Raw genomic sequence first — 25,465 nt, 5'->3', positions numbered from 1 at the left:
TGCTTACACTGAATATTGAACCATTTTTCTCCCAGGTTGTGTCTTAAAAAAAAAAAAGGGTAAGGAGGTCATCAAACATCATCACTCTACTTTTTCTTGGAATTTTACTCTTTTAGCTTCTCTAGTTAAGATCAGCAACCTTTGTTACTGTTCTTCTCATACTCAACTATTACATTTTTAGGTTTTTGATTGTCTTATTAAAATCAAACCCTCCAATGCTCTCCTCTTTTACTAGCTAACACAGTACCTGGTATAGAACATCTCCAGAGGGAAGCGAAACCTCAGCAGCTTGTCCAAGGTTAGCTGGTATCCCCATGGACTGAACTGCTGGTTGTAGAAGCTGTGGGTGAACCTGACTTGGCAGCTGAGTCACAGGCTGCAGAAGGGTTGGAAGCTGACTAGGAACCACAGTTGATCCCCCTGGGATCGCAGCTGCTGTAGCAGATGAAGCCAAGGTGAGCAGAGGCTGATTAACGCCAGCTGCCATTGTAATGGGAAGGGATGAGAAACCTGTCTGAGCTGTAGACACATGAGGAGTTGATAGGGGAATTTGAGAGACAGGGTACTGTGGGAGTAAGGAAGTGGGGAGTGGCTGTCCCATAGGAAGGAAATGAGCACCAGAGTGGACTGGAACAACTGAGGATTGTGATGCAACTGGGATCTGAGATTCGCCTTGGATAGTTGATACTGGCTGGGAAACTGGAAGCTGAGAAAGTAAAGAAAAACAAAACAGACAAGACTTTTTTTTTTTTTTAAGCAAGGCTGCTGAAAGCAAGATTTGTTTATTAGCCAAAAAGAGGGAAGCAAACAAACAAAACCCTGCATACATTAGTTTAAGTTAATATGCCACATTACAACAGGGGAAAAAAGAATAGCAGGGATACAAAAAGGATAATAAACTGGTTACTGTTCCAAATTTTCACTATAGAAAAATTTGGTAATGTTTCATCACTGACTATAAAAAAATAAATCTTTCCATAGGCAAGGGTTTTGTTGTTTGTTTTTAATAGGTTTATTGGCAGATATTTTGCATACCATAATCCATTGGCATGTTTTCTGCCCCTAAATCTATAATTGCTATTGAAGTAGCTAATGAAGTTTGAAGCAAGTTTCTTCCCAGTCATTTAGACTGTATCCATATTATTTCTACAAAAGTCTAGCAGCTCTATAAAAATAGGTATAATTAATATATTTCACTGATTCTAGGACAAAATAACCCTTCTCTACTACCTGGTCATTTTAACATTTGAAAAATTTGGATATATCTTACAGCTGTTGATGTGTTGATGGTATGTACTCAGTGATTCATAAAATAATGGTGCATTTTATATAGATAGTATCTCAGATATGATGAAATATGACAGTAACAATACACTGTGCACAAATAAGCAAAAGGGTACAAACAAAACTGTATCTATGATACAGGTGAAGAAAGGCCATTCAGAAGAGCATACCTTCTACAAGGTACTTTTCAAATGATTAGAAGGACAACTTAGAAGAAAAAAATGCATCATTTCATGTAAGGAGCTTTTATAACTTACTGTCAAAAGGCAATAAGGGAGAAAGTTTTTTACAAATCCACCTGAAAACAAAGCATAATTGCAAATACCAGGTATACCTAGAATACCAGATATATCTGAATATTAGATATAGCTGACATATTTCTAGAGAATGGCACAGGTTTAGTTACCAGCATTTTTATTTAACCCATTAGGATTGTGTGTGTGTGTGTGTGTGTGTGTGTGTATGTGTGTGTGTGTGTTAATGGGGACTGAATCCAGGGTCATGCACATGTGAGGCAAACATTCCACCAATAAGCTACATCCCCAGTGCTTTTTTAAAAAAAAAAATTATATTTTGAGACAGTATCCTATCTGGCCTTGAACTTTGATCCTCCTGCCTCAGCCTCCTGAGTAGCTGGGATTACAGGCATTCACTACCACACCAGCTACCCATTAGGTTTTAACACCTGTAACTCTATACTGATAAACCTGTCACTGCTGTCAGTATATATATCCATTTATGATGCATATGTGCAAAGAGAGCAAGTTTTTACTCCATTATTGCACTGAGATTAACCAACTTCAATGGATATTTCACTATTATAAAGGATGGAAGTCTACCTATTTGAAAGGACAAGTTACATGTAGATCCTCTTTAGCATCTTTTCAGAAATTGAGAGTTTACCTGTTTTCCAGCTGACACTTGAGGCAAGACCTGTGGAGCTTGAGGTTGACTCACTGGCTGTGCAGTAGTGGCCTCAGTGGAGGCTGTTGTTTGTGGAAGTGAATACTGTACTGTCTGTTGAGGAGGGGCTGTCTGTTGTATTCCCTGCTGTTAGGAATAAAATATGATTATTCAGTTCTTTTTAGGGGGGAGGGAAGTTGGGGTCTTACTTTGTTATCTGGGCCAGTCTGAAACTCCTGAAGTCATGTGCTCCCCCCATCTCAATCTCCCATGAGCTGGTAATGCAGTAGTGCACCACTGTGTCCAACTAATGATTCCATTTTATTTCAAATCATTGGAACATATCATGTTTCTAAGAGGTATATTAACTAAAGCCCTCAGTATCTGTTAATAATAATTTTAGTAATTAAAACATAATAACCAAATTCATCAATTTCTCTTACATGTTTTTCTTCTGATATTCTTTCTGATAGTATCATTAGGAAAAATTAACCAATATTCCAAACTTCAGAAACCATTGGTTGTTTACCCAACACCTCCCACACTCCAACAGTAGGTCTTTACAAAGATGTTTAGACACTATATCCAAATAGCTCTTTACCCCACCCCACATTTGCACCCCTTTTCTTTTGATATGAGCTCTCACTTAGGCTCCTTCAGTGGACTCATCTAGTCTCCTACTTTAATCTCTTTTAGTCTATTTTATGGATTATATAATCTGATTACAACTACAAAACAGTGAGAAAAGCAGAGTTTTGAATGAGACAGTTTCAAATTTTAGTTTTACCATTTACTAGCTATAATACCTCAGACTACTCATTTATTATAAATATGAAGTTTCCTTTTCTTGAAAACAATGCTATACCTCAATGTGGGGCAAAGGGAAATGACATCTGGGAATTAACCATATACAAGGCCTGTACATGTAATTTTAGCCCAATACTAAATTTTATAATAAATCAAGCAAACAAAACAGAACTTATCTCTAAAATTAGTGCCCCCCTTTGCCTAACAAAAATCTGAACTTTGCTGGTGGCACACACCTATGATCCCAGTAATTTGGGAGGCTAGGGAAATGAGATCATAAGTTCAAGTCCAGTCTGGGCGACACAGAAGACTCTGTATCAAAATAAACAATAAAAAGGACTGGGGATGTAGGATGTAGTTCAATGATAAAGCATTCAGAAGAGCTAACTCTGAGAACAAAAAATCTGAACTGTATAACTTCCAAGGCTTTGTAGTAATAGTAAACATAACAATTTTAATTTTTTCTTTTAATATACAAATCCATACTGTTTATAAACAATAATCTGTTAATGAACATTTTGGTTGTTTCGATTTTTCTTTTTTGCTACTTGAAAATAATGTTGCAAACAACAGTTCTTTATTTGTCCTCATATATCCATACAAATAAATGGTTATTGCTCATACGATAAAATATTAATTTGTGTATTTATTATGTATATGGCTACCTTAGTGGGTGTCTTGAATTTTGTTAGGTGATAATCTACAGTAGTTTTTTTTTTTGTTCGTATTTTTATTCCTTATTCCTTTTTTAAAAAAATTGATTTATTTATTTTATAGTAGAATGCATTTTGACATTTAATATATTCCTTACTTCTTTGAAATTACCAAATTATCACCAAACTACTGAAATAACAGTGGTAGCAGTCATGTTTGCTTTATTCCTATCTATTTATTGGTACTAAAGATTGAACCCAGTAATGCTTATCACTGACCTATATATCCCCAGTCCTTTTTATTTTTTATTTGGGGACAGTGTCTTGCTAACTTGCTGAGGGTCTTGCTAAGTTGCCAAGACTGACCTCAAACTTGTGATCCTTCTACCTCAGCCTCCGGAGTCACTGGGATTCTAGGCATGTAACACCATGCTCTGCTGCTTTATTTCTATTGTCCTTGTAGTGTATTCTTACTTTAACATTAAGAACAACCAGGAACAAGTGGCTGTTAAATTATATAAAGCTTCCCCCCAGAACCTAAGATATATCATGTTGCCAACTCTAAGGCAACTCTGAATATAAGATAATTTAGTCATTTTCTTATTGAAAGAGAGGTGCTATGTTGGGGGTTGTGGCTCAGGGTAGAGCGCTTGCCTGGCATGTGTAAGGCCCTGGGTTTGAATCCTCAGCACCACACAAACGAACAAATAAATGTAATGTGTCCATCTACAACTTAAAAATAATAAATAAATAAAAGAGAGGTGCTGGGAAAAAAAAACTTTTTCGACTTGAAATTTTAAGGAATGTGAATGAAATATCTACAATTATCTAACTCATTTATTTACATATTTAAATGAGATCAGTTACGTAAATATATTAATTTAGAAATATTGTTTCCCCTTCCTTAAACTCTTCAAATATAATTTTCAATGGAGTGAAAATTAATTTTAAAATTAATATTAATTTTCTCTGGTACAACACTTTCCCTTCAAGTTGTGTCTTGAGGTAAAATTTAAAGCAACAAGCATCTGCTTGAACAGTATTAGTTTTTTGCATTTGTTTTATATTCATGCAATTTTTGTATTTACTTCTTTTTTGTTATTGTTATAGATGGACAAATAACTTTTATTTGTTTTAATGTGGTACTGCTAAAGAATCGAACCTAGTGCCTCACACATAACTAGGCAAACACTCTGCCACTGAGCTACAACCCCAGCCCCTGTATTAACTTCTTAATCTTTTAATCAAGTTGTTTGTAATGACATACCATAGTTAGAATAATGAAATCATTCTCTTAAGAATTAAGGACCAGGGCTAGGGTTGTGGCTCAGTGGTAGCGCACTTGCCTAGCATGTGTGAGGCATTAAGTTCGATTCTTAGCACCACGTACAAATAAATAAAGGTCCATCAATAAGTAAAAAAATATTAAAAAAAAAGAATTAAGGACCAAATTGATGTTTATTCTCTTATCTTAAAAAAAAGTCACAAACTCTATCAGATAAAAAATGTTCATATGCCCAGCTGAACAGAAAAGTAAGAATACCTGAAGACTATAGTTGTCCCTATGGAAAAAAGTATTTAGTGAGATAATTCACCACGTTGCTTATGGGCACAAAGTTTTCAGAAGGAGGAAGCTATTTTGGTACCGTATTTACTACTTTCCAGATATCCAAGAAATAAATTTCAGCTAAGGTGCATTTCTTACCTTACTTTATAATACAACTAAAGATAGTTTCCTAAGGTGAGGTTGGGGCTTGACAGAATAAAAACAAAAGTCACATCCTAAAACAGACTCTAGCGCTGGGGAGATAGCTCAGTGGTAAAGCAATTTATTTACCTAGCATGCATGAGGCCCTGTATTCAATCCCTATCACCACATTAAAAACAAATAAATAAAAATAAACAACAATTAAAAAAATAATATATATATAATCATTTAAAACAGACTATCTTCATAGTACATAAGGATTTTATCCTTCTTTTTTTTAAAAAAAAAATTTTAGTTGTAGATGGACACAATACCTTTATTTTATTTATTTGTTTGTATGTGGTGCTGAGGATCTAACCTAGCGCCTCACACGTGCTAGGCAAGCACTCTACCACTGAACCACAATCCCAGCCCTTCTTATTCCTTTGTAAAAAAAAAAAAAAAATTTTAGTTGTAGATAAACACAATACCTTTATTTTATTCATTTATTTTTATATGGTGCTGAGGATCAAACCCATTGCCTCACATGTGCTAGGGAAGTGCTCTACTACTGAGCCACAACTCCAGCCCCCTTCTTACTCCTTTTAAAATATGGAACCTCAGTAACAGATAAATGCAGCTTTTTGGATATCTTTGCAGAATCATATATTTCTAGGGGCTGGGGTTGTGGCTCCGAGGTAGAATGCTTGCCTAGCATGCACAAGGCACTGAGTTTGATCGTCAGCACCACATAAAAAAATAAAGATACTGTGTCCACCTAAAAAAAATCAATATTAAAAAAAAAAACTTGAAATAATGCTTAAATTATAGAAATCTGTTTAGAAGAAAGGTTAGGAGTAAGACAGAGCATGTAATTCCCAATCCATAATTTCTACAAGATACAGAGGTATTGGTCACTGAGTAAATGCATGTATAATCAAATCAATCTATTCCCTTGTGTACAAAATATGTTAAAAGTGATTTTTTCTTGTATACTTTAGTTTTGATTGTTAGCAAATGTGACTATGCAAAAGCAGATCACCAAGTACTTTTCACTTGCTCAGAGGTACTACTTCTCCAAAAATGTTCTAAGGTATAACCTTAGACTTGTTTCAAAATTTAATGGAAGCAGAAGCTAATTTATAATTTGGTGGTTAAAAACTACCCTTGGGAAACTATTAATGAAATACTTCATCATTAAGTTTGTATTACACATGGAGTGCTATGAATTTTGTTCGAAATACCTATATTCAATTATGCCAAAAAAGCATTATTTCCTTGCAAATAATTACCACCAACAAATATTAGCGGTGAACTACAGACATTTAATTTTAAGATTATAAAAATTTTACTGCTGAATATATTACTACTGCACTAATATCTTGAGTTCTGGAACAAAACCTCCCAAATCAGAAGTTTAGTAAAATGTATTTTTTTGAAAAACAATTTTCCTATAGTAGTTGTTTCATTGCTGGACAATGGAAAAAAATGACAAAATGCTCATTTGTGGATGAGTCATAAACATAAGCAGAAACAAATTGATACTTTTTGTATTGTCAAATTATGTTAAGAACCATTTAAGAAGGCAGATAAAGTAGTAACAGCTGTTTTAAACTTTAAATTGTTTACAAGTACATTTAAGGGCTGGGGTCATACCTCAGTGGTAGAATGTTTGCCTAGCATGTGTGAAGTACTGGGTTCAATTCTCACCGTTACATATAAATAAATAAAGGTTCATTTAAAAAAAAAAAAAAGACACATTTAACAAAGATTTCCTAAACTGCTACCCAATACAAGAAATGCTATGCCTTGGGCTCAGTGGCAAAGCACTTGCCTTGCACATGTGAGGCATTGGGTTCAATCCCCAGCACCACATAAAAATAAATAACTAAAATAAAGATATTGTGTCTCCCTATAACTTAAAAAAAAAAAAAGAAAAAGAAATGCTATGACTTTTTAATTTCCCTTTCAAAAACTTAGCAACTTGGGGCTGGAGTTTTGGCTCAGTGGTAGAGCACTTGCCTGGCATGTATGAGGCCCCGGGTTTGATCCTCAGCACCACATATAAACAAAACAATCAAACAAATAAGATCCACTAACAAAAAAACAAAACAAAACAAAAAAAAACTTAAAAAAAAAAAACACCTTAGCAAGTTATTCATATCAAGAATTTAAAACACAAAAGACGTAAAACTATTTTGGTTACTACTAATTAATTAAATGTAGCAATACATTGTTCTTACCGGCTGAGGATGTTGGATGGGCTGGGAAGACGGAACCCCTGCTAAACTACTTGAAGATAGTTGGCCCTGGCTCTGACCCTGCGCCTGATGGAAAGACGTAAATATGATAAATTATAGAAGGCCTAATGCAAGTGTATACAGATCAATCTTTTGCAATAAATTTAAGGTCCTGAGAAGTTTGCTTGATCAAAATGAAACAATACCTTGATTAAGTACGGGAGAGGTCTTTGGACTATCTTATAAGAAGTTTAGAAAAGGATCATATTATAGTTCATTTTTGATCCCATCCCATAGGAACAACATTGATGGTAAAAACTTATCTTGTTTAGGTTTTAATTCTGGCCAACTAGAATATTCAGATTCACAGTAAAATTATTGCTAGAAACACACACACACACACACACACCAGGAAAAAGTGGTAAAACTATCAGTGTGAAACAATTTTTAATCTGAACATTTAAAGAAAATTAAAATCACTTGATAATTTTAATTAGGTTCTTCTGCTACTTCTTGCAGTGTCATAGTAACTTTTATGGAAAAATGTAAAAAAGCTCTTATAATCAGCTGCTAAGACCTATAATAATAGTCATCACCCAGGGAACATGTGGAGTATCTGGAATCATTTCTTGTTAAAACTGGGGGAGATGGCTATAGCCATCTCGTAAGAAGGGATGCTGCTAAATATTCTAAAATGCACAGAAAAACTGCCCTCAAAACAAAGAACTATCCAACCCAGAATGTTAATAGTGGTGTCTCAGAAACCCTAACTAGAATGTTCCAATTATAAAGAAGTTAAAATTAAAATAAATGAGAAAGTGAGAAATAAAGACAGGACTATACTCATGGGTAGGTTAAGGAAATGAAAAGGCTACCACTTTTGTCTTTGATTTCAATTTAGAAGAAGTTCTCTGAAGGTTCTAGGAATATATCACATTCCACTGCAATTTACTGTTACAAGCATTCATTTCTTTTGCAATATGTTTATAAATTAATGATTTCACTTTTGAAAATTTACTATGGAAAGAATGGTTAATAATACATTAACATTTATAGTATAGTTTGACAACATGAGTACTGATGAGAATATCCAACATGTCCAAGCAGTAAAGATTAAGATTCTGGATCTTTCTGCTTCTTCCTACTCTAAGAAATTGATATTTCATATACATTTTCAGAGTTATTTATGTCTTTGATGGGGGAAGAATATAGGAATAAAAGAGAAAGAACATATAGTAAAGGGGAGTACTTAATAAAAAAGGGGAGTACTTAGGAGATTCAAATGATGCCTTAAATATATAAATACATAGTCTCCTATGTAGATTTACAAAGCTATATAAATTTGATAATATAACAAAAGAATATATGAAATAGTTACTGACTCTACTTGCTTATTCTATATGCCTGTTGCTTTGTATTTATTTGTATGACAGGATATATGCCCATACACAAGAATAACTAAATTAATTGAGGGGGGAAAAAAAGGGGCCTAAGATGTCTAATCACAAATTTTTGAAAACAACAAAAATTTACCCATCACCCACTAGATTCTTAGTTGCTAAAATTTATTTAATTTGCATATATAATACATAATGACTTATTTGATGCCATTTCAAAAAGGCATCTTTTGTTAAGTTGAATTCCCAAAAGGTTTCCTTTTGCTGTCTTTTTAGACTCTCCACACTAGTAGAAAGTCTATGGATTAATTCTTAATCCTACTCTAAAAAATATTTTCACTATATTCCATTTCTTTTTTCATTTTACAGAAAAGTTACCCCTTTGCATTGTTTTCAAATTGTTTGGAGGAATAAAGTAATACTTCATACTTTAGTATACCTATATAATCAATGCTGAGTCAACCTTACATTACAGACAACTGAATTTTCATTGTTATTTGGAAAATACCATATATAGGAATAAAAGTCATTGATTTTGATGAGTGACTAAAATTCTAGTTTTTGGGTTCTCTTTTCCAAAGGTCTGCAAATAGTACAGGCAAATCAGGTAGCTTCCAGTTCATATTTTGTAAATGCAAGGAGTTTATAGCCCTCAAGAGATGGGGAGACTGTATTAGGAAAAGGAAAAACAAAAAACAATATTCTTCATAAATTCATGATTCAGGAAAACGAGGCATAGAAAATTTAAATGTAATGGTACATAACAGGGTACTTTAAAAGAATTGTGGAAGTTTTCCTATAACCTGTGGATGGAGTGAAGATCCTCCTGAAGAAAATGAGGCCGATAAGACCTGCTGAGATGTGGTTCCTTGGGGGAAACAGAAGAAAAGTGGGGATTCTTGTAACACTGTCTGAGGCAGATGGATAAAGGGTAATGAGACGTCAGAGCCAGAAGGTGCAGTTGTTCCCCCTGTAGGGGGAGGTGACTGAAAATCACTGGGATCTGAAGAAGTGATTTGTGAGGAATCACTGGAATGCTCTGGGCTTCCTATTGGCCAGTTCTGTCCGATAGGCTCTACCACAGAAACAGTCAATTCTGGGGTATGATAATTACGCTGTTCTTCAGTCACAGGCTGTAGGTAGCCATGTAATCCAACTGACTGAGGAGGCGGTTCTTCCTGATTTGAGTCCACTGCAACCTGTCGATTTCGGTAAGTACGCTGAGGTAAAATTCCACCTCCTTCTCCTGAAGAACAGCTTGATGTTTGAGCATGAAATTCAAATACACAGTTGCTTCTGCTCTCATTGCTATGAGTTAACACAGCGGGTGCAGAATGAGGAACAAAGACAGGGTGAAATTTCAAACATGTAGCATCTGTACTGATAGGTGCAGAAATACTAGAGAGGGGAGATCCTGGACTCAATCCAGAATCTAATCTTAAATTCTGAAGGTGTCCTACCAGGAAAGCCTGTCCAGATGGAAATTCAAAGACAGAACTTGATGTAGGGACCCCTTGTACTGGCTTCTGTTCAGGTATCTGTTTCATAGGACTTGAGAGTACTGGTGAGTTGTATGAAATGCCCTCATACTGTTCTGCCACCTGGGCCTGGTAATGTACCCCTGCTACATACACTGCTTCCTGAGGAATAAAATAGTGCGCTTCTTCTGGAAGTACTAGTCCAGGTCTATAGTCACTGCAAACTTGAGATGACTCAAACATAGGATGGACCTGTATGTCACACAGATCTCCAGTTACTCTACTGGCTGTAGTGCCCAACATAACTACAGCCTCTGGTGTCCAGTTAGTTGGGCTGCCACCAGGTGGAAGAAGATTTTGGCCAACAGTCCTCAGCAGGGGTTGGAAATGGCGAGTTTGGGCTTCCAGGAAGGAGGTGCTCTTACGTCGCTGGGAAATGGCTACTTTCGGTGGACAGGTGGGAGGTGGTGAAAAAGAAACTGGACGTTCATGAATAGTTGGGAAAAATATCTGTGATTCTGGGTATGTTGGGGTACCCCCACACGGATGCGCCATGGACTGAGGCTGTATCAACATGAATAAGACAAGTAATTCATACATTCATATGTGAAATTACATCAGACATGCACAACTGGATAGTTCTGTGTAACCCTATGAAATGGTTACATCAAACATAATAAATAATACTGCTTTCAGAAACTATGTGCATAGTAAAAACCCATTAAATACATCCAGGTCAAAGAAATCAACCTGTGGGACTCTTTGCATCAGATAAGAGCTGCTTTACCACAACTTTGCTCTCTCAAATCGAAAAGAACAAATTAAACTTTCTAAGTGATTATTCTACTTTATTCATAGTATGTTCATTCTTAAAGACTTAAAAACTATGTCAATGGAAACAGTTAAACAGTAAGTGCTAAAAGGCACTATTTTTATAGATATAAGAAGTATGCTTCAATTTATTGCATTAAAGTATTTCTATACTCTATATTCTTATACTGTGCTATGTTAGAGGGTTCAATGTTACTTTTCATCAACTAACATACTTTTTTAACTATAAATCATAGAAAGATTTTTGGTGGATAATAAAATATGAACCCAATGACAGTAATGTCTTTCTCTTATCTGCCCCAAACTAGACATAGTTAGCAATTCTGATACATGACCAAAGTTACAGATGCAAAAATCACCAAAATTTCCACTTTTCTCATCACTGATAAGAGCTGAATATGGTACATTTTTTATTTCGATGGCTAGTATTCAAGGTGAAATGGAAAATATAATTGATAGCCAAACTTGATTTAAAGCATTTTTTGTTCCCAGAAGCAGTTCTGTATTTAAAACTCTAAATTTAGAATCCTAGCTTTCCCAATGCAAATAATATATACTAGAGTAATTCACTATCATAGATTCCTTTTATAAAAGAGCAACCTCATTCTTTCAATAGAGAAGACCCCTATTAGCAAAGAAGCACAACTGTTCATAATAGCTGAGAGGATTTTTATTTTGAATCAGAATGTTCATTTTCTTGATGTTTATTAAGGTGTCCAAAGTCATAAAATTTGTTAACTTATGCATTCTCCAAAGTAAAAATCCGAAGATTCTCAGGTTACTAGTTCAGAATGTTAACTACATTCTCTGGAAAAGCAGCAGCAAGGTCCCACAGCAACTAAATAATTTAAAAAGACAGATCTTCTAGAGACACTAGTGAAGCCAAAGAAAGGCATATATACTACATATGTAATTTAACATTCAATGGTGTCAAGGTCCCACCCTAATCACCCTAAATAAGTACTCCCCTGAGGGAACAATTTTTAATCCTAGTTTACTGACATATCATTTCACTAATTTTTTACTCAGATTTCTTTTAACACATTAAAACCAAACACTTTTCTCCTCAATTATTCTTCACTGAGTTTGGTTAAAAAAAAAAAAAAAAGACTTATCCAGTTTCATTAGTAAGCAACTCTTAAGAATAAAATGAGAGAGCTGCGGTTATAGCTCAGTGGTAGAGCACTTGCCTAGCATGTGTGAGGCACTAGGTTCAATTCTCAGCATCACATATAAATAAAATAAAGGTACTATGTCTACCTACAACTAAAAAAAATTTAAAAAGAAAGAAAGAAAGAATAAAGTGAGGAGAAAATGCAATTGGGTAACATTTAACAATTTACTTTTTGTTTAAGTCAACAATTTAAAATTAAATAACAAACATACCCTTTGTTATGATAAGAAAATGAAAATCTTTTATGTAAATGAGGGAGAAGAAAATACAATAAAAGCTAAATTTTATTGAGCACATATTGATATATGCCAAGGATATTATTAGCATTTTGTCTCATAGTCTCCTTGCTTGTTATTCTCCCTTAAAGCCTTATTACAAAAATGTTTCCTATGGGGATAACTAATGTCCTAAAATCCTAATACATAACCAAAAGTATAGTTTAGTCCTGTTATTTAATTTTTATTAAAATTCTTGATGCCTGGATGTATTCATTGGTAATAATTTTTCATTTGTCAGAAAGTTTACAGTTACATACAGTACTGACAAAGAGGGAAGGCAGGCTGGAGCGACGATGCTTGCGCTGAGAGGCAGAGTGCATAGGCAGGACACTCTCCAATGCTTTAGAAAGCTTTTCGGCAAAAGTTTCCTCAGGGGCAGTCCGAAGGAGGGAAGGAGAAAGAGGTGCAGACAACACTGGTGGTGGGGTGGAAGGAGCACTGGGAGAGATGCGGGATAAAAAGGGAACAGCAGAAAGATGGGGAACACAAACCGACATGCTACGGCCACGACGAGGCTAAACAGAAAACAAACACACATGAAAAACACAGTACTTTAAAAAGAAAATAACCAAATGTACAGTGATAACAGGGAAACAGTTAACATAAGGAAATGTTTCATCCTCTCCAATTCCACAAAGTCAATTTTTTTTTTAGTGGAGAGAGAACTCCACAAAGCACACGGGGCAGATGACAACTATTCTCTATTGTGTTGGGTCAAGTAAAGATTTCTTATAAATAATAATAGTAAGAAATTATTATCCTAAATATTATGAAATAACACCAACTGTTATGAATGTATGAATAAGAAAGATGGACTGAAGGCAGCAGACAGGGAAAACAATATCAGTTTATAATTTCTGCAAACTTAGTAAGATTAGACAAGAATGAATTCTATTAATTTAAAACACGAGATCTGAAAAAGTTGAAGTCTGGATTATTCTGCAGGAGCTGTGGAAACTTGAGAAAAGGATTCTCATTTCTGAAGGCATCAGACTAAAAAAGTTTTTGGCTTACAACATTTTATTTATTTTACTTGTATACTTGCCAATCTTTCTCAGCAAAGGTAAAAAGTCATCTAACTAGAAAAAGTATACCTTTCAGGAGGAAATTCACAACTGGATGGACATAGGAACTATTTGAACTTTTACTAAAGTTGTTAATGAAAAAAAATCTTCAATTTGAATTTCTAAAGAATAATGTAAAAATTCTTTTTGGGTATATCAGAGATTCAACTTAGGTTTACAAAGTTTGAGGCATCTTAACAGAAAAGGTTTAATATAGATAGAAAGCAATAATTCTAACACTGTAAGGTTGTCTGGAGCAAGTTTGTTAATATTCTTTTAGATATTGTGAACTATATAAGTAATTATATTTTCTTTTCCCAAACTGGCTGCTTTAAGCCATATTTGTGGCCTTCCAAGTAGCAAGTATGTAAATATCATGATGATTATTTAGTTTCACTCCTGGTTCCATTTTTTTCCATCCTTATTTCTCTTTTTAATTATTAAAATTTCACTTTTAATTAATGCATTATTATATGCCAGGGTAAATTCTTTCTGGAAAGTGACAGGAAAAAAATTATAAAAATTTCTTAAAAGTCCCAAATCCTTAATACATCATCATAATACTTCCATAGACTATTGTCATTCAAAAGCAAGAAGTAGTCTGCTTTTGGAAAAGCGAATAAAAGCATGTTAGTGTCTAAATGCTTAATATCATTACAAATGATTATTGCATTTCCTTGTCTAAAAGAGACCAATGTTCAGAACTCTGGGATGAGAAAAGCCAAGAGACTGAAGTTTGATTGTTTGTGAATTATGGTTCAGAAAAAAATCAATCAGAGCAAAAGTAGAAAAAGATAAGAAATGCTGATAGTTAATATCGGCCAGAACACAGAAATATATCTTCTATGTAGTCTTAAAAGTTTTTCTACCCTAATTATTTTTTAAAAAATGTTAAAAAATTAGTACATTAGTAGTTTTCTTTGCATTATTGTGGCCATTCATCTTCAGACCTAGCCAGAGGACTGATCAATGGATACTGAAACAAATAAACATCTTTTATTCCAAGCTGCAGCATAAATGACCAGAGTAAACAGAAGTGTTTTCAAAGAAAGATTTTCAATTAATAAAGAGCAAGAATTCCACAAAGTTCAGATTAAAAGCTTTCTAAGAAGGGGGAAAAATCAGTCTGCTTAAAGATCTTGATAAATAAGTGCTATAAAATGACCAGTCACTCAATTCCTTTTTGAGGGAGATAAATGTATTTTGTTTTCCTCTCTGAAGACTTCACAGAGAGGCAACCAAAGAAATGGGGTATTATCTGATGAGCTACTTTAACATTCTCTACATGAAAAACAAGAGTGGATAATGGTGTGTGTATATATACACACACACATAGCATAAATTATTTTAGAAAATGCCCTCTGTAAGTTGATCCTGAAAATAAATCAGTATAAAACAAGATACCAAATAAAGATAAAAGCAAATGAACATTGGGAAAGAAACTTGTGTTCAACACAGACTTTAAAGGCAGGAACACGCATTGCAACTGATAAGTAACTAAACATAAGCGCTAAATTAAATGGTAATATAAATAAAGGATTCCTTTACTCTAGAGTACTCACATGCAACATTCTATAATGATTTGAAGTTCTTACCTGTTTTTATATAGTAAGAAATCTTATAGAAAATACTTTGTAGTTATTTTCATAAAGAAGCTTTTGAAAAACTCTCATCACCCACCCCCAAACCATCTGTATGTTTAGCTTATGCTGCTTTGAATAGCTTTAAGTCTTAAATGCTGAGAATACTGCCTTTGATCAAATGCAGACTAAATCTTATACATAGATGCTTCACGAAGGGAGTTTAACTAATTCTTACACATAAATGTATACATCTTACCCTGCTTCATCTACTCCAATTTCCTTTCAAAACAGTCATCCTTCAGTATCTATAGGGGATTGGTTCCAAGACCCACCAGTACAGAGACAAATGGTTTTTTTAAAAAAACATTTTAATTAGTTAACCTACCAATTGAAACCCATGAAAATGGAGGGCTGACTAAAGACCATTTATGTTTTCTATTTTAGACAAGTTGCTATTTGGATAGTAAAGACTCAGAATTTAACAGATTCTCTACAGGCTTTCATTATAGTATTACTCTCTCTTATGCATTTACTTACCATACTTGAGGGTGGGTATACTCCATGGGTCTGAGACTGTGCTTGGGCAATGGAAGCTGTATGCCCTGGGACTGTGCCAGTAGAATGTGCCTGTTCATGTTGGGAACCATATGAAACTGTCTGTTGACTGCTCACTCGAGATTCTGTGAAGACGGAAGATCCTTGACCACTGTCAACTGTCCCATCAGCTGAAGGTGAGACATCACCAAAAAACAGACAGAAAGACAAATTATAAAAAAGAGGCTCAAATTTTTCCTATCACATTTTAGTCTCACCGTATTACAATGAATTGGCTGTTTCCAGAAATCGTCACTAAATTAAAAAATGAATAGCAGTCACAGTTTTATGTAAACTTCTGAATTTATGAGACCCATATGGAAGACAAGTTCTGATGTCTTTTATCTGAAGCGTAAGGGAAAATGGAACATTAATTAAATTTTCAGTCTCATATATGGAGACCTGTGGATTTTCAATCAATGATTACTGATCTCATTAGTTTTCAGTCTATATGCTATTTAACTTACCTGAAAGCTCTAAACCAGAAGAACACAATTTTAAGTAGCTAAACTTGTTCATTCTTCATTAATTTAATTTAATTTTTTAAGAAACTGAGATATGGAAATCTAGAAATTGGAACCTCCAAGATAATGAAACTTTTAAAATTATTTTATACCCTAATCAATCTTCTCAATGTCCATCCTATTTCATTAGTCATAGTCATAAAAATAAAAAGAGAAGCTAAATGACAACTACCTTAAAGATAAAAAGTCAGGAGCTGGGAATATAGCTCAGTGGTAGAGCTTGCCTAACATGCATGAGGCCTTGGGTTTGATCTCCAACATGGGAGGGTTTGCTGCTGGGGTGGGGATGGGGGTAGAGTCAATTAGGAGCATCATTAGTATATCTTGTGTTCTTTCCAAAATACTTACATAATACAGATATACTAGGTTGCTGGTACTGTAGTTGTTGATGTTGATCTGCCTCAGGCTCTTCAGGTTCTACTTGTGTAGATACTGAAGCTGAAGTGGCAGAAGCAGTAGTTATACCAGTGCTAGCAGAAGGGACCTGCTTGATTCCTGTCTGGGAAGGAACACTTGATTGTTGTTCAGCCTGCTGTCTGAGACTGCTCTCCTCCTGTTTTCTCTTTTCTTGCTCTTCTCGAACCAACTGCCGCTGCTCTCGTTTTCTCTTAATTAATGACACTCTGTCTTTGATAGCTTTAGCCATGGTCTTATGATCACCTTCACAGACATACCCAGATTCTACCTGCAGGGAAAAAAAGGGTGTTAGAGAAAAACAGGCTATCAAAAGAAAACAATCTCAAAACAAAATGAAATATGTGATGTAGAAAAGTGGATAAGAAGGAGAAGGAATTTCAGTACTAGTCTTAAACAAACTGTGAAATGACTGATCTGCGGTATACATCCCCCACCATCATGGTACATACTCAAAGAATATGTACCATCTTTGTAGAAATTCACAGGTGGGTGTACTTACAATAATTAAAATAATGAGGAGAATAAACAAGTATGGTACTCATTTCCATTCACTACTACCATTTCACATGTAATAATTATTAACCCGTGTTGCTATTACTTCCTTTCACCTGACAACCACTTATACAGATAAAACAAATGTGGCAAATATTTAAAGGTTTTCAAAAGACCAAAAAGCTCTTAAGTATCTCTTTCATACTGACTCCTTTTCTCAGAGGTAACTACTACTGAAAGATGCATGATAATTGCTGACATTAGGCAAAGCAGCAAGCCTCAATTGAAGGGTTTCTACTTGGAAAAGTAGTCTTTTTGACATACTTCAAATAAGGATACAACCAAAGGATACCTATTAACAACTGATCTTGAAAACTATTTTCATAACAAAAAATGGTTTATAATCCTATGTCTATTTGTAAAGGTTTATCTAATGACTGATCCAATATTTAGAAACATAACTTTCATTCTAACTGAAGGATCTTAAACAAATTAGAAGTCATTCAACTTTATAGACTTCAGAATATATTCTAGTTCATTCTTTCTTATCCATCTCTAATTTCCTCAAATAAAAACGTCTTTTTAAAAAAGGTCTATGAAGTTCAACACCCATTACCAGTAACAACACAAAAAGCACAAAAAAGGGATTTAAAGAAAAAAAAAAATCACAGGAAAATCCTATTATTTCAAAGATAGCATTTGGGGCCAAGATAATTTTATGTTAATGAGATACGTCACATATGACACTCCATAAACTGCTTTATATAAATCTACATTAACTTTTAAATGGCCAATCGGCGCCAATTTACCATTTCTTGAGCAACATCTTCTGGTACATCTCTCTCCAAGTCAAAGGAAAACTCGATAGCTTCATTGTCTTTGTACTTGCCCTTTAATTTCTTAATATCCTCAATACGCAGCCATAATTTAATAGCTATTTTTTCTCCATCATCTTCTTCTGCTAATTCTACCCGTACCCCTGTTTCCTCCTGGAAGAAGGCATGGTTCAAGAGGTCTTTGATGGAATATCTTCCAAAGAAAAAAAAAAGAAAGAAAGAAAACAAAGAAAAACAGAATGTCATTAATTTTAAAAAATAATTTTCAAATGTGGCTGATTATTGTTGTTGATAAGAAAAAAACTGAATAGAAAACCAAGGTTAATAACGCATTTCTTCATTAGTCTATTTGAATGGTGATTATAGATTTGTACTCTTAAATGATAAGACATCATAACAATCTGATTTATAAACAAAAGAACTGAGAGTGATCATTTTAAAATCAAATTATCTAACCCCTTTGGTTATAGTATACTGGCAATGGCAAATAATGCACAGAATATCAAAGATTCAAAATATCAATAACAATATATATAGTATTTTATAAGTAATAAAAAATCCTTTGTAGAACCTTGCCCAATATCCAATAAGAGATTATTTCCTGACAATTAGGAATGAAGGCTCAGAAGTTGAGAATCTTGCTCACAGTTCTAGAAGTTGTAAATGATACAATCAAAACCAGAATAAAATTCTCTGATTTCTAGTTTGGTACCTTTGACTATAGCAACTTTTTACCTATTCAACAAATTCTTCCAATTTCTTGTTCAATAATTTGTGGACTAGGCAAGCAAGAAAGCTGATTGTGAAACAGTTTTCTTTAGATAAAATGGTTTCCAAATACCAGTAATCCAATAAACTAGTCCATTCAGAAAAGACATAGAGTAATATGTTTTAAGATGCGAAACAAATATTTCTTTGTTTATATTGAAAGGTCTTAAAAGAGATTTTAGGACTCAGTGAATATGAAAACAGAAACTTAAACTAAATATCTATTAAAACGTATTAAAGATCATGTTAAATTCTTTCAAATAACAAAGTTATAAAAAAGAAAATAGGACTAGAAAAGTAAAGATATGGAATTCTTTTAATTTGGTTGATTTACTCGATTGCTCCCATTCTTCAGGAGGTAAATTATGTTCAATTTACAATTGATATGTCTTAGGCTGGCATACTTTTTCTTTTTTGGTGGGTATGGAGAGACGATGAAGGTAGATCAGTTTTCAAAAACAGATATTGGACCCTTGTCATGCCTACTGGGTGATGAATCAGCTACATGAGAGATCAGATACTTGCCACTCCTCTATGTTAGTACAAATGACTAAGGTAGATGTCCTCCTAAGCCTTTAGTAGTCTTCTCTTTTTACTCAAAGGAATTCTGATGTTTTGCTCTTCTTTAATTCTGGCACAATACCAAGAAATCAAGCACTGCATAGTTGAGTTGATTTTAAAGTGCCAAGTCTTTGTTCTATATCGTTTAGAATTCAATGGATAAAGGACTAAGGAACAGATTTGCTGCATTAGTACAGTATAGTTATTTGCTATATGTGACTCTAACAGAATGTTTAAACTATGTTTAAGGTGATTCTGATTTACTTAAAAACTCCACTAAACCTTTGTTTGTTTTTAGCAACATTAGGGACTTAACCCAGGAACTTGCTCATGCTAGGCAAGCGCTTCACCTCCAGCCCCTTTAAATTTTACATTGAGACAGGATTTCACTAAGTTGCTCTGGCCTGGAACTTGTGATCCTGCCTCAGCCTCTGGATTTTGTGGGATTACAGGTCTGTGCCACTAAACCTGGCTTGTATTTGTAAACTGTTCTAGCATATTGAATTTAAATAGCTTAAATAGAAAGAACCCTATCTTAAAAAGGGTTATATGGCATAAATGGAAAAACTAATCCTAAGAATTAAATACACTTCAGATTAAGTTTTATAATCAGAACATTATGTTTTAGTTGTCTGTTTAAGCAACACCTAATCTTACCGTTCATCTTTGTTTTGCCGTATACATCCTTCGATGATTTCCTTCACTTCAGGAATTGCTACTTTGTCAAAACTGGCTGGCTTCACTCCCTGAAAACCATACAAATTGCCATAGAAACACATTAATGACAGCAGGGTCTTTGAATTTTGTTTTAAAATTTCCACTTAAATTCTACTAGGTTGCCCTCTTACCATCCTGGCTTTTTTTCTGATTTGCCTACAGGAAAAAAGGTGGGCAATTTAGCTACTCAGAAGAAAACAATAAGAAAGTTTTGAGAGTGCATTTACTTACTTATTATGTGGCAATGAAAGAATTTAGGCTAGAATAGCATCTTTTTCTTTGAGTAAAGGAAATTATTGGCTAAAAAGAAAGCTAAGTGTTCCAACTGGTTAGATGTTTTGTTCAATCTTGCAGGCTATCACGACTCTATACAGTATTTAATTATTTTGAACACTGAACATGCATCTGTATATGATTTCACATAGTCTTGGCAGGTATTATATTATTATAGTACTCTTTTTAAAAACAACTAGTTTAGAAGGAGTTATGGTTTGTCTTGGTTTGACATAAGTAAAGAGCAAACTGTCTTGCGTAAGTAAAATATAAAGTTGAAAAGTAATATATCTGATCCACAAGAAAGATAAGCATTGTAATTAGTTTTAGAAGAAACTCACTACTACTCTTCTATGTAAATATTATAATGAGTAGTATCATAGTAATAGTTTAGAACTTTCCTACAGTATAAGTTCTTTGAAAATAAAGCTTTTAGCATTGTATGGAAGATACATCTAAGATACTAAGAACAAAAGACTACTCTCTGAGCAATGGGGTGAAGGGGGAAAAATATCTCATTATTTGCTCCCATTTCATCCTAGCAACTACATAAATCATGAGTTAAAGTAGCTACACTAAACAGTGCTGTAAGTCTATAATTACATAGATAACCTAAATGGGAATGTTTAGAAAAGCTTACTGAATATGTATAAATTCTAATCATCTGTATAATTTCAGGGACAAACATAGTATAACAAAATTAGTAACGATCTAGTAAATCACAAAAATACACATAATCGCTCAATCTAAATGAAATACAATTGTATCCCTTTTCCATGGCTTTGTCTTTTCACTTTGATACATAAAATCCACTACAATCTGAAAATACTATCTTGATCTTTTGAGAGACCACATTCATTAAACTTTTATTAGAGCATAGTTAAATTGTTCTATTTATTAGTTTTTATTAATCTTTTGCTTGCCTAATTTATTAAACTTTATCATAGGTATGTACGAAAAAACGTGAGTATATATAGGATTCTATGCTATGAGCAGTTTAAGGCATCCACTGGAACCATACACCAAATGGTTAGTGCTGAAGTCCTTAAATACCAAAGTTGTATCTAAAGTTGTGTAATTCTCATCAATAATCCACTGTTATCCCAAAGTCCTAATTTGAAGAATTTTACCTCTAGGGCTAACTTTTCACACCAAGGAACTGTAGTAGAGCTGATCATAAAGTTAGTTAAATTCATGTATCTAAAAAGTCTGGTTCTGAGATTGACTACAAAGATCACTATTTGCATTTTCTTCAATTTTATTTCCAAATTCAGCTCTTAAGTTTTTCCAAATTGTACATATTGTAGCATAATTCTAAGGAAAACAAAAAAGTATGCTTCTGAAGTTAAAGGCTGCTTTAAGAAACCAAACCTGGTATTTCAAACTTATTAACTTTCCTTCTTAGGAAAGTTCCATCTAAAAGTTCTTTGGTACCAGGGGTGGGGTGGGGGTGGGGGGTGGTATTTTGTTTTCATGTTTTTTAATGACTGTCGCACACAGTTCAACTTTGCATGTAAAGAGTTTAAAAAGTGGCTTAAGAAAATATAGGCTCTGATGAGGAAAAGTCTTCCATTCGTCCATAAGCACATACATTTCAGGGGAATATATTTGGCCTACCGACAATAAAATTCAACACATTAATAAAGCAAACTTATACCAATTCTTTTGTTTCATTCTAGCACAGGCAGGTTGGAAAGACAAAATAAACAACAGAAGACTTTAGTATGAAATGAACATGCAGAAATAGTCCTGAAAATGGCCACACTATCTGCCCACCATACCTATCTAAATTAACAGAAACAGGAACCTAAAGTCATATGTAGGTTGAAAGTTCTTTGAATTATTAAATTTGCTGACCCAATACCACCTTTGAGTTTAAAGGCAATCAGCAAAGATAAGATGATTTACTTAAGGTTAAAAGGAAGTAAAAATTCTCTTGAACCTGTTTTTATCTTTGATTATCCTAAATAATAAATAACCCTCTTGTTAACTCTATTCATTTAAACATATTTATGTCTTTACAAACAGAAACTATTTACAAATAGGAATCCTAGTTAAATACAATATGTAGAAGATAAGCAAAAACAATAACTGCATAATATAACCTCAAATCTAAGAGGTTTATGCTTTTTTTTTGCCTCTAGCACAATTTAAGTATAGACCATTCCACACCAATGCTATACAACACATTTAGATGCCATTGTTTCCTTAAAAAAATATTAAGACTGCTTATTGCAACCCACTTAAGATACTAAAAAATCTAACAAAAAATTTTACCAGTCAGCTACCACCAAGAAACCAGGATTATAAGTAACGTAGAAGAGGTTTGTTGAATAATTTTATAAGCAAGAGTTTATAAATTGCATACTAAAAGATGTTCAAGAAAAATGTATAGAATGAATACTACACTTCACTGACCCTGAAGTGAACTATACAAAATAAAACAGAAAGATGAAAATACAGATATAATACAAGGGCTGGGGTTGTGGATCAGTGACAGAGTGCTCACCTAGCACATGTAAGGCACTGGGTTCAAACCTCAGCACCACATAAAAATAAAGATATTAGGTCCACCTACAACTAAAAAATAAATATTAAAAAAAGATACAATAACATTTTTTGTATAATCATCATACTTTTTCTGAAGAAAGGAGAACTTCATGTATTTTTAATAACTGATGATTTTTTAAAAAGTTGATCTAGTTTATTTATTTAGGTATTAGTGATTGAAACCAAGGGCACTTTACCACTAAGCAACATCCCTAGTTCTTTTTATTTATGGAAACAGGGTTTTGCTAAATTGCCCAACTTATGATCCTTTTGCCTCAGCCTTCTGAATTGCTAGAACTATAGGAGTGCATCACCATGCCAGGTTTGTTGATTTTATTTTAAAACATGATTTGAAGCACTGGAAAGAACAAGCCAATAAAAAAAAAATATTTTTATGATAAAAATTTCATTTTACTTCCTTTTACTTTATGTACTTCAACAAAGATAAGTTTAAATCCCCACTATCCTCCAAATGCCACTCCCCCCCCTTTCAACTTCCCAATTCATCCCAATTCAGACCTGTTCTAACCAGTAAAAGCAAACTATCACCCACCTATTCTGAATGAGACTAGAAAACACAAACTGGAAAGAATACTAAGGTACATAAATTGGGCTAATCTTATACAGAATAAAACTACTAAACTTTACTAGGGACACATTCTAAGTCAGCAACTCTCTGGCCCTACATGTACTCTTGTCTTACTTTTGAAATCTAAGCAGGATCTCTCTTTAGGCAGCAATGTCTTTTGTTTTGGGGGATGGGGTATGGGGAACAGGGTCAGTAGCTTATCTCTCTTCATTAAATAAGTATGTATTGAATATCTAATGCATACACACTTGAGATATTTTCAGCTGACATAAAATTATTTACTCTTCAAATAAAAAGAAGGTAACTTCTGCACATTAAATGGAGTATTAAAATAATGAACAACTGTGACCCCTATCAAGGGTACATAAAGAATTGATATAAGATAAATGTTATCAAAAGCTTAAGTTTCAAATATGTTATATAACATTTAGTATCTCTTGATTAAAGTAAAACTTTTCCTAACCATTCAAAGAACAAGTATTTTTAAAAGTATTCTGAAGTTAACAATTTCAGTATTCTAACTAAAACTTTCTACACATATTAAAGAGACCACAATATGCCCTTTATATAGTTTGGAAATTCTTACCCACCTCACTTACACAATCCTTTTGAGGGCAGCAGCAGCAATGAGAATTTACGATGACAAATACTGAGAAAAAGTCTTTCTTTGTAAAATCCATCAGAAAAGGCAAAACAGACTTGTTACAGTTAGAGAAAAATGAGGGGGAAATGGATAAGATGTAAATTAACAGTCACTTAGCCCACAGCATAAGGAGGGCAAACGGCAAAGTCAAACTGAAGCATAGTTTCTTGTTTAACAGCCATGTTTCCCCAATTCTCAGACATGAGTTCGCTCTGCTCAGTCAACAATTTATTTATTTAGATTGGCCTTGTAGACAAAAACTACATGCTGAATGGCAGGAAAACTATTCTGCTACTGCTGCTTCTGCTTCTCCTCCAACACCAACAGATTCCTGAGCAAGCAAAATGAGACTTTTATTTGCTCAGAGCTCCACCTACTACATTCACAGGTTCTGCCTCCTTGACAGAGCTTTTCTTGGAGGCTTACCTGTATATATACTATAAATCCACTTTGAAAGTATGCTTTTTTTTTTTTAAATAAAAGGAGGATTAAATTCAATGAATAAAGTGTAAATTCAGAATATGTAGCCACAAGAACACTAGACAAAGAATCACAATACTGGGGTTGAGTTCTTTGTCCTGTCACATGACCTAGATTTTATCTCTTACACTCACTTAAAAAGTAGGGATAACAGACCCTCTGTTTAACTAATTTAAAAAGTGGTGATATCAGTTAGGTGCAGTGGAACACACCTGAAGGAGGCTGAAGCAGGACTGCAAGTTTGAGGCCAACCCTGGCAACTTAATGAGACTCTGTCTCAAAATAAAAAAACAAAAGAGCTGGAGACAGCTCATTGGAAAGCACCCCTGGATTTGATTCCCAGTACTGGGTGGTGGGAGTGAAGATATTGAACTGCTTTACCTCCATCTCATGGAACAACAACAACAACCAAAAGCAGTTATTAGTAAACCAAAGTGGCAAGAAATTTTTCTATTTCCTTTCTCTTCTACTAAAGGCTTCAATAAGCATAAAAACATTTTCACTTGCCAGGAAGATCTCATAGACCCATATAAAAACTACTTTGATTTTAAGTGATTCAGGAAAGGATTTTCTTCATAGCATTAAGAGTGGTGGTGGAAAAAAAAAAAAAAGAGTGGTGGTGGGTGGGGCTGGAGTTGTGGC

The 25,465-nt window shown here is 34.0% G+C and overlaps 1 protein-coding gene across 16 annotated transcripts in view; it reads right to left on the bottom strand.

Annotated features, from left to right (window-relative positions):
- The window catches only part of WNK1 (WNK lysine deficient protein kinase 1), a 142,598-nt gene that overhangs the window by 30,657 nt on the left and 86,476 nt on the right, over window positions 1–25,465 (bottom strand). For 9 of the 16 annotated variants that reach the window (XM_081311652.1, XM_081311639.1, XM_081311637.1 and 6 more), the window contains exons 5-11: window positions 20,229–20,317; window positions 18,216–18,435; window positions 16,846–17,182; window positions 15,917–16,104; window positions 7,578–7,661; window positions 2,188–2,334; window positions 248–706 (exon numbers count right to left, since the gene is read on the bottom strand). In XM_081311652.1, the coding sequence (XP_081167778.1) occupies window positions 248–706; window positions 2,188–2,334; window positions 7,578–7,661; window positions 15,917–16,104; window positions 16,846–17,182; window positions 18,216–18,435; window positions 20,229–20,317 (1,524 nt within the window). Of the gene's footprint in view, window positions 1–247; window positions 707–2,187; window positions 2,335–7,577; window positions 7,662–9,774; window positions 11,014–15,916; window positions 16,105–16,845; window positions 17,183–18,215; window positions 18,436–20,228; window positions 20,318–25,465 lie in introns of all 16 variants that reach the window. The other 7 variants (XM_081311638.1, XM_081311640.1, XM_081311641.1 and 4 more) reach the window with 4 other exon arrangements.

The sequence above is a fragment of the Spermophilus citellus genome (genome assembly GCF_964194105.1).
Source record: "Spermophilus citellus genome assembly, chromosome: 10".
NCBI classification, from domain to species: Eukaryota; Metazoa; Chordata; class Mammalia; order Rodentia; family Sciuridae; genus Spermophilus; species Spermophilus citellus.
Note: the sequence above shows the minus strand (reverse complement) of the source record. Positions and strands in the feature narration are given on the sequence as shown.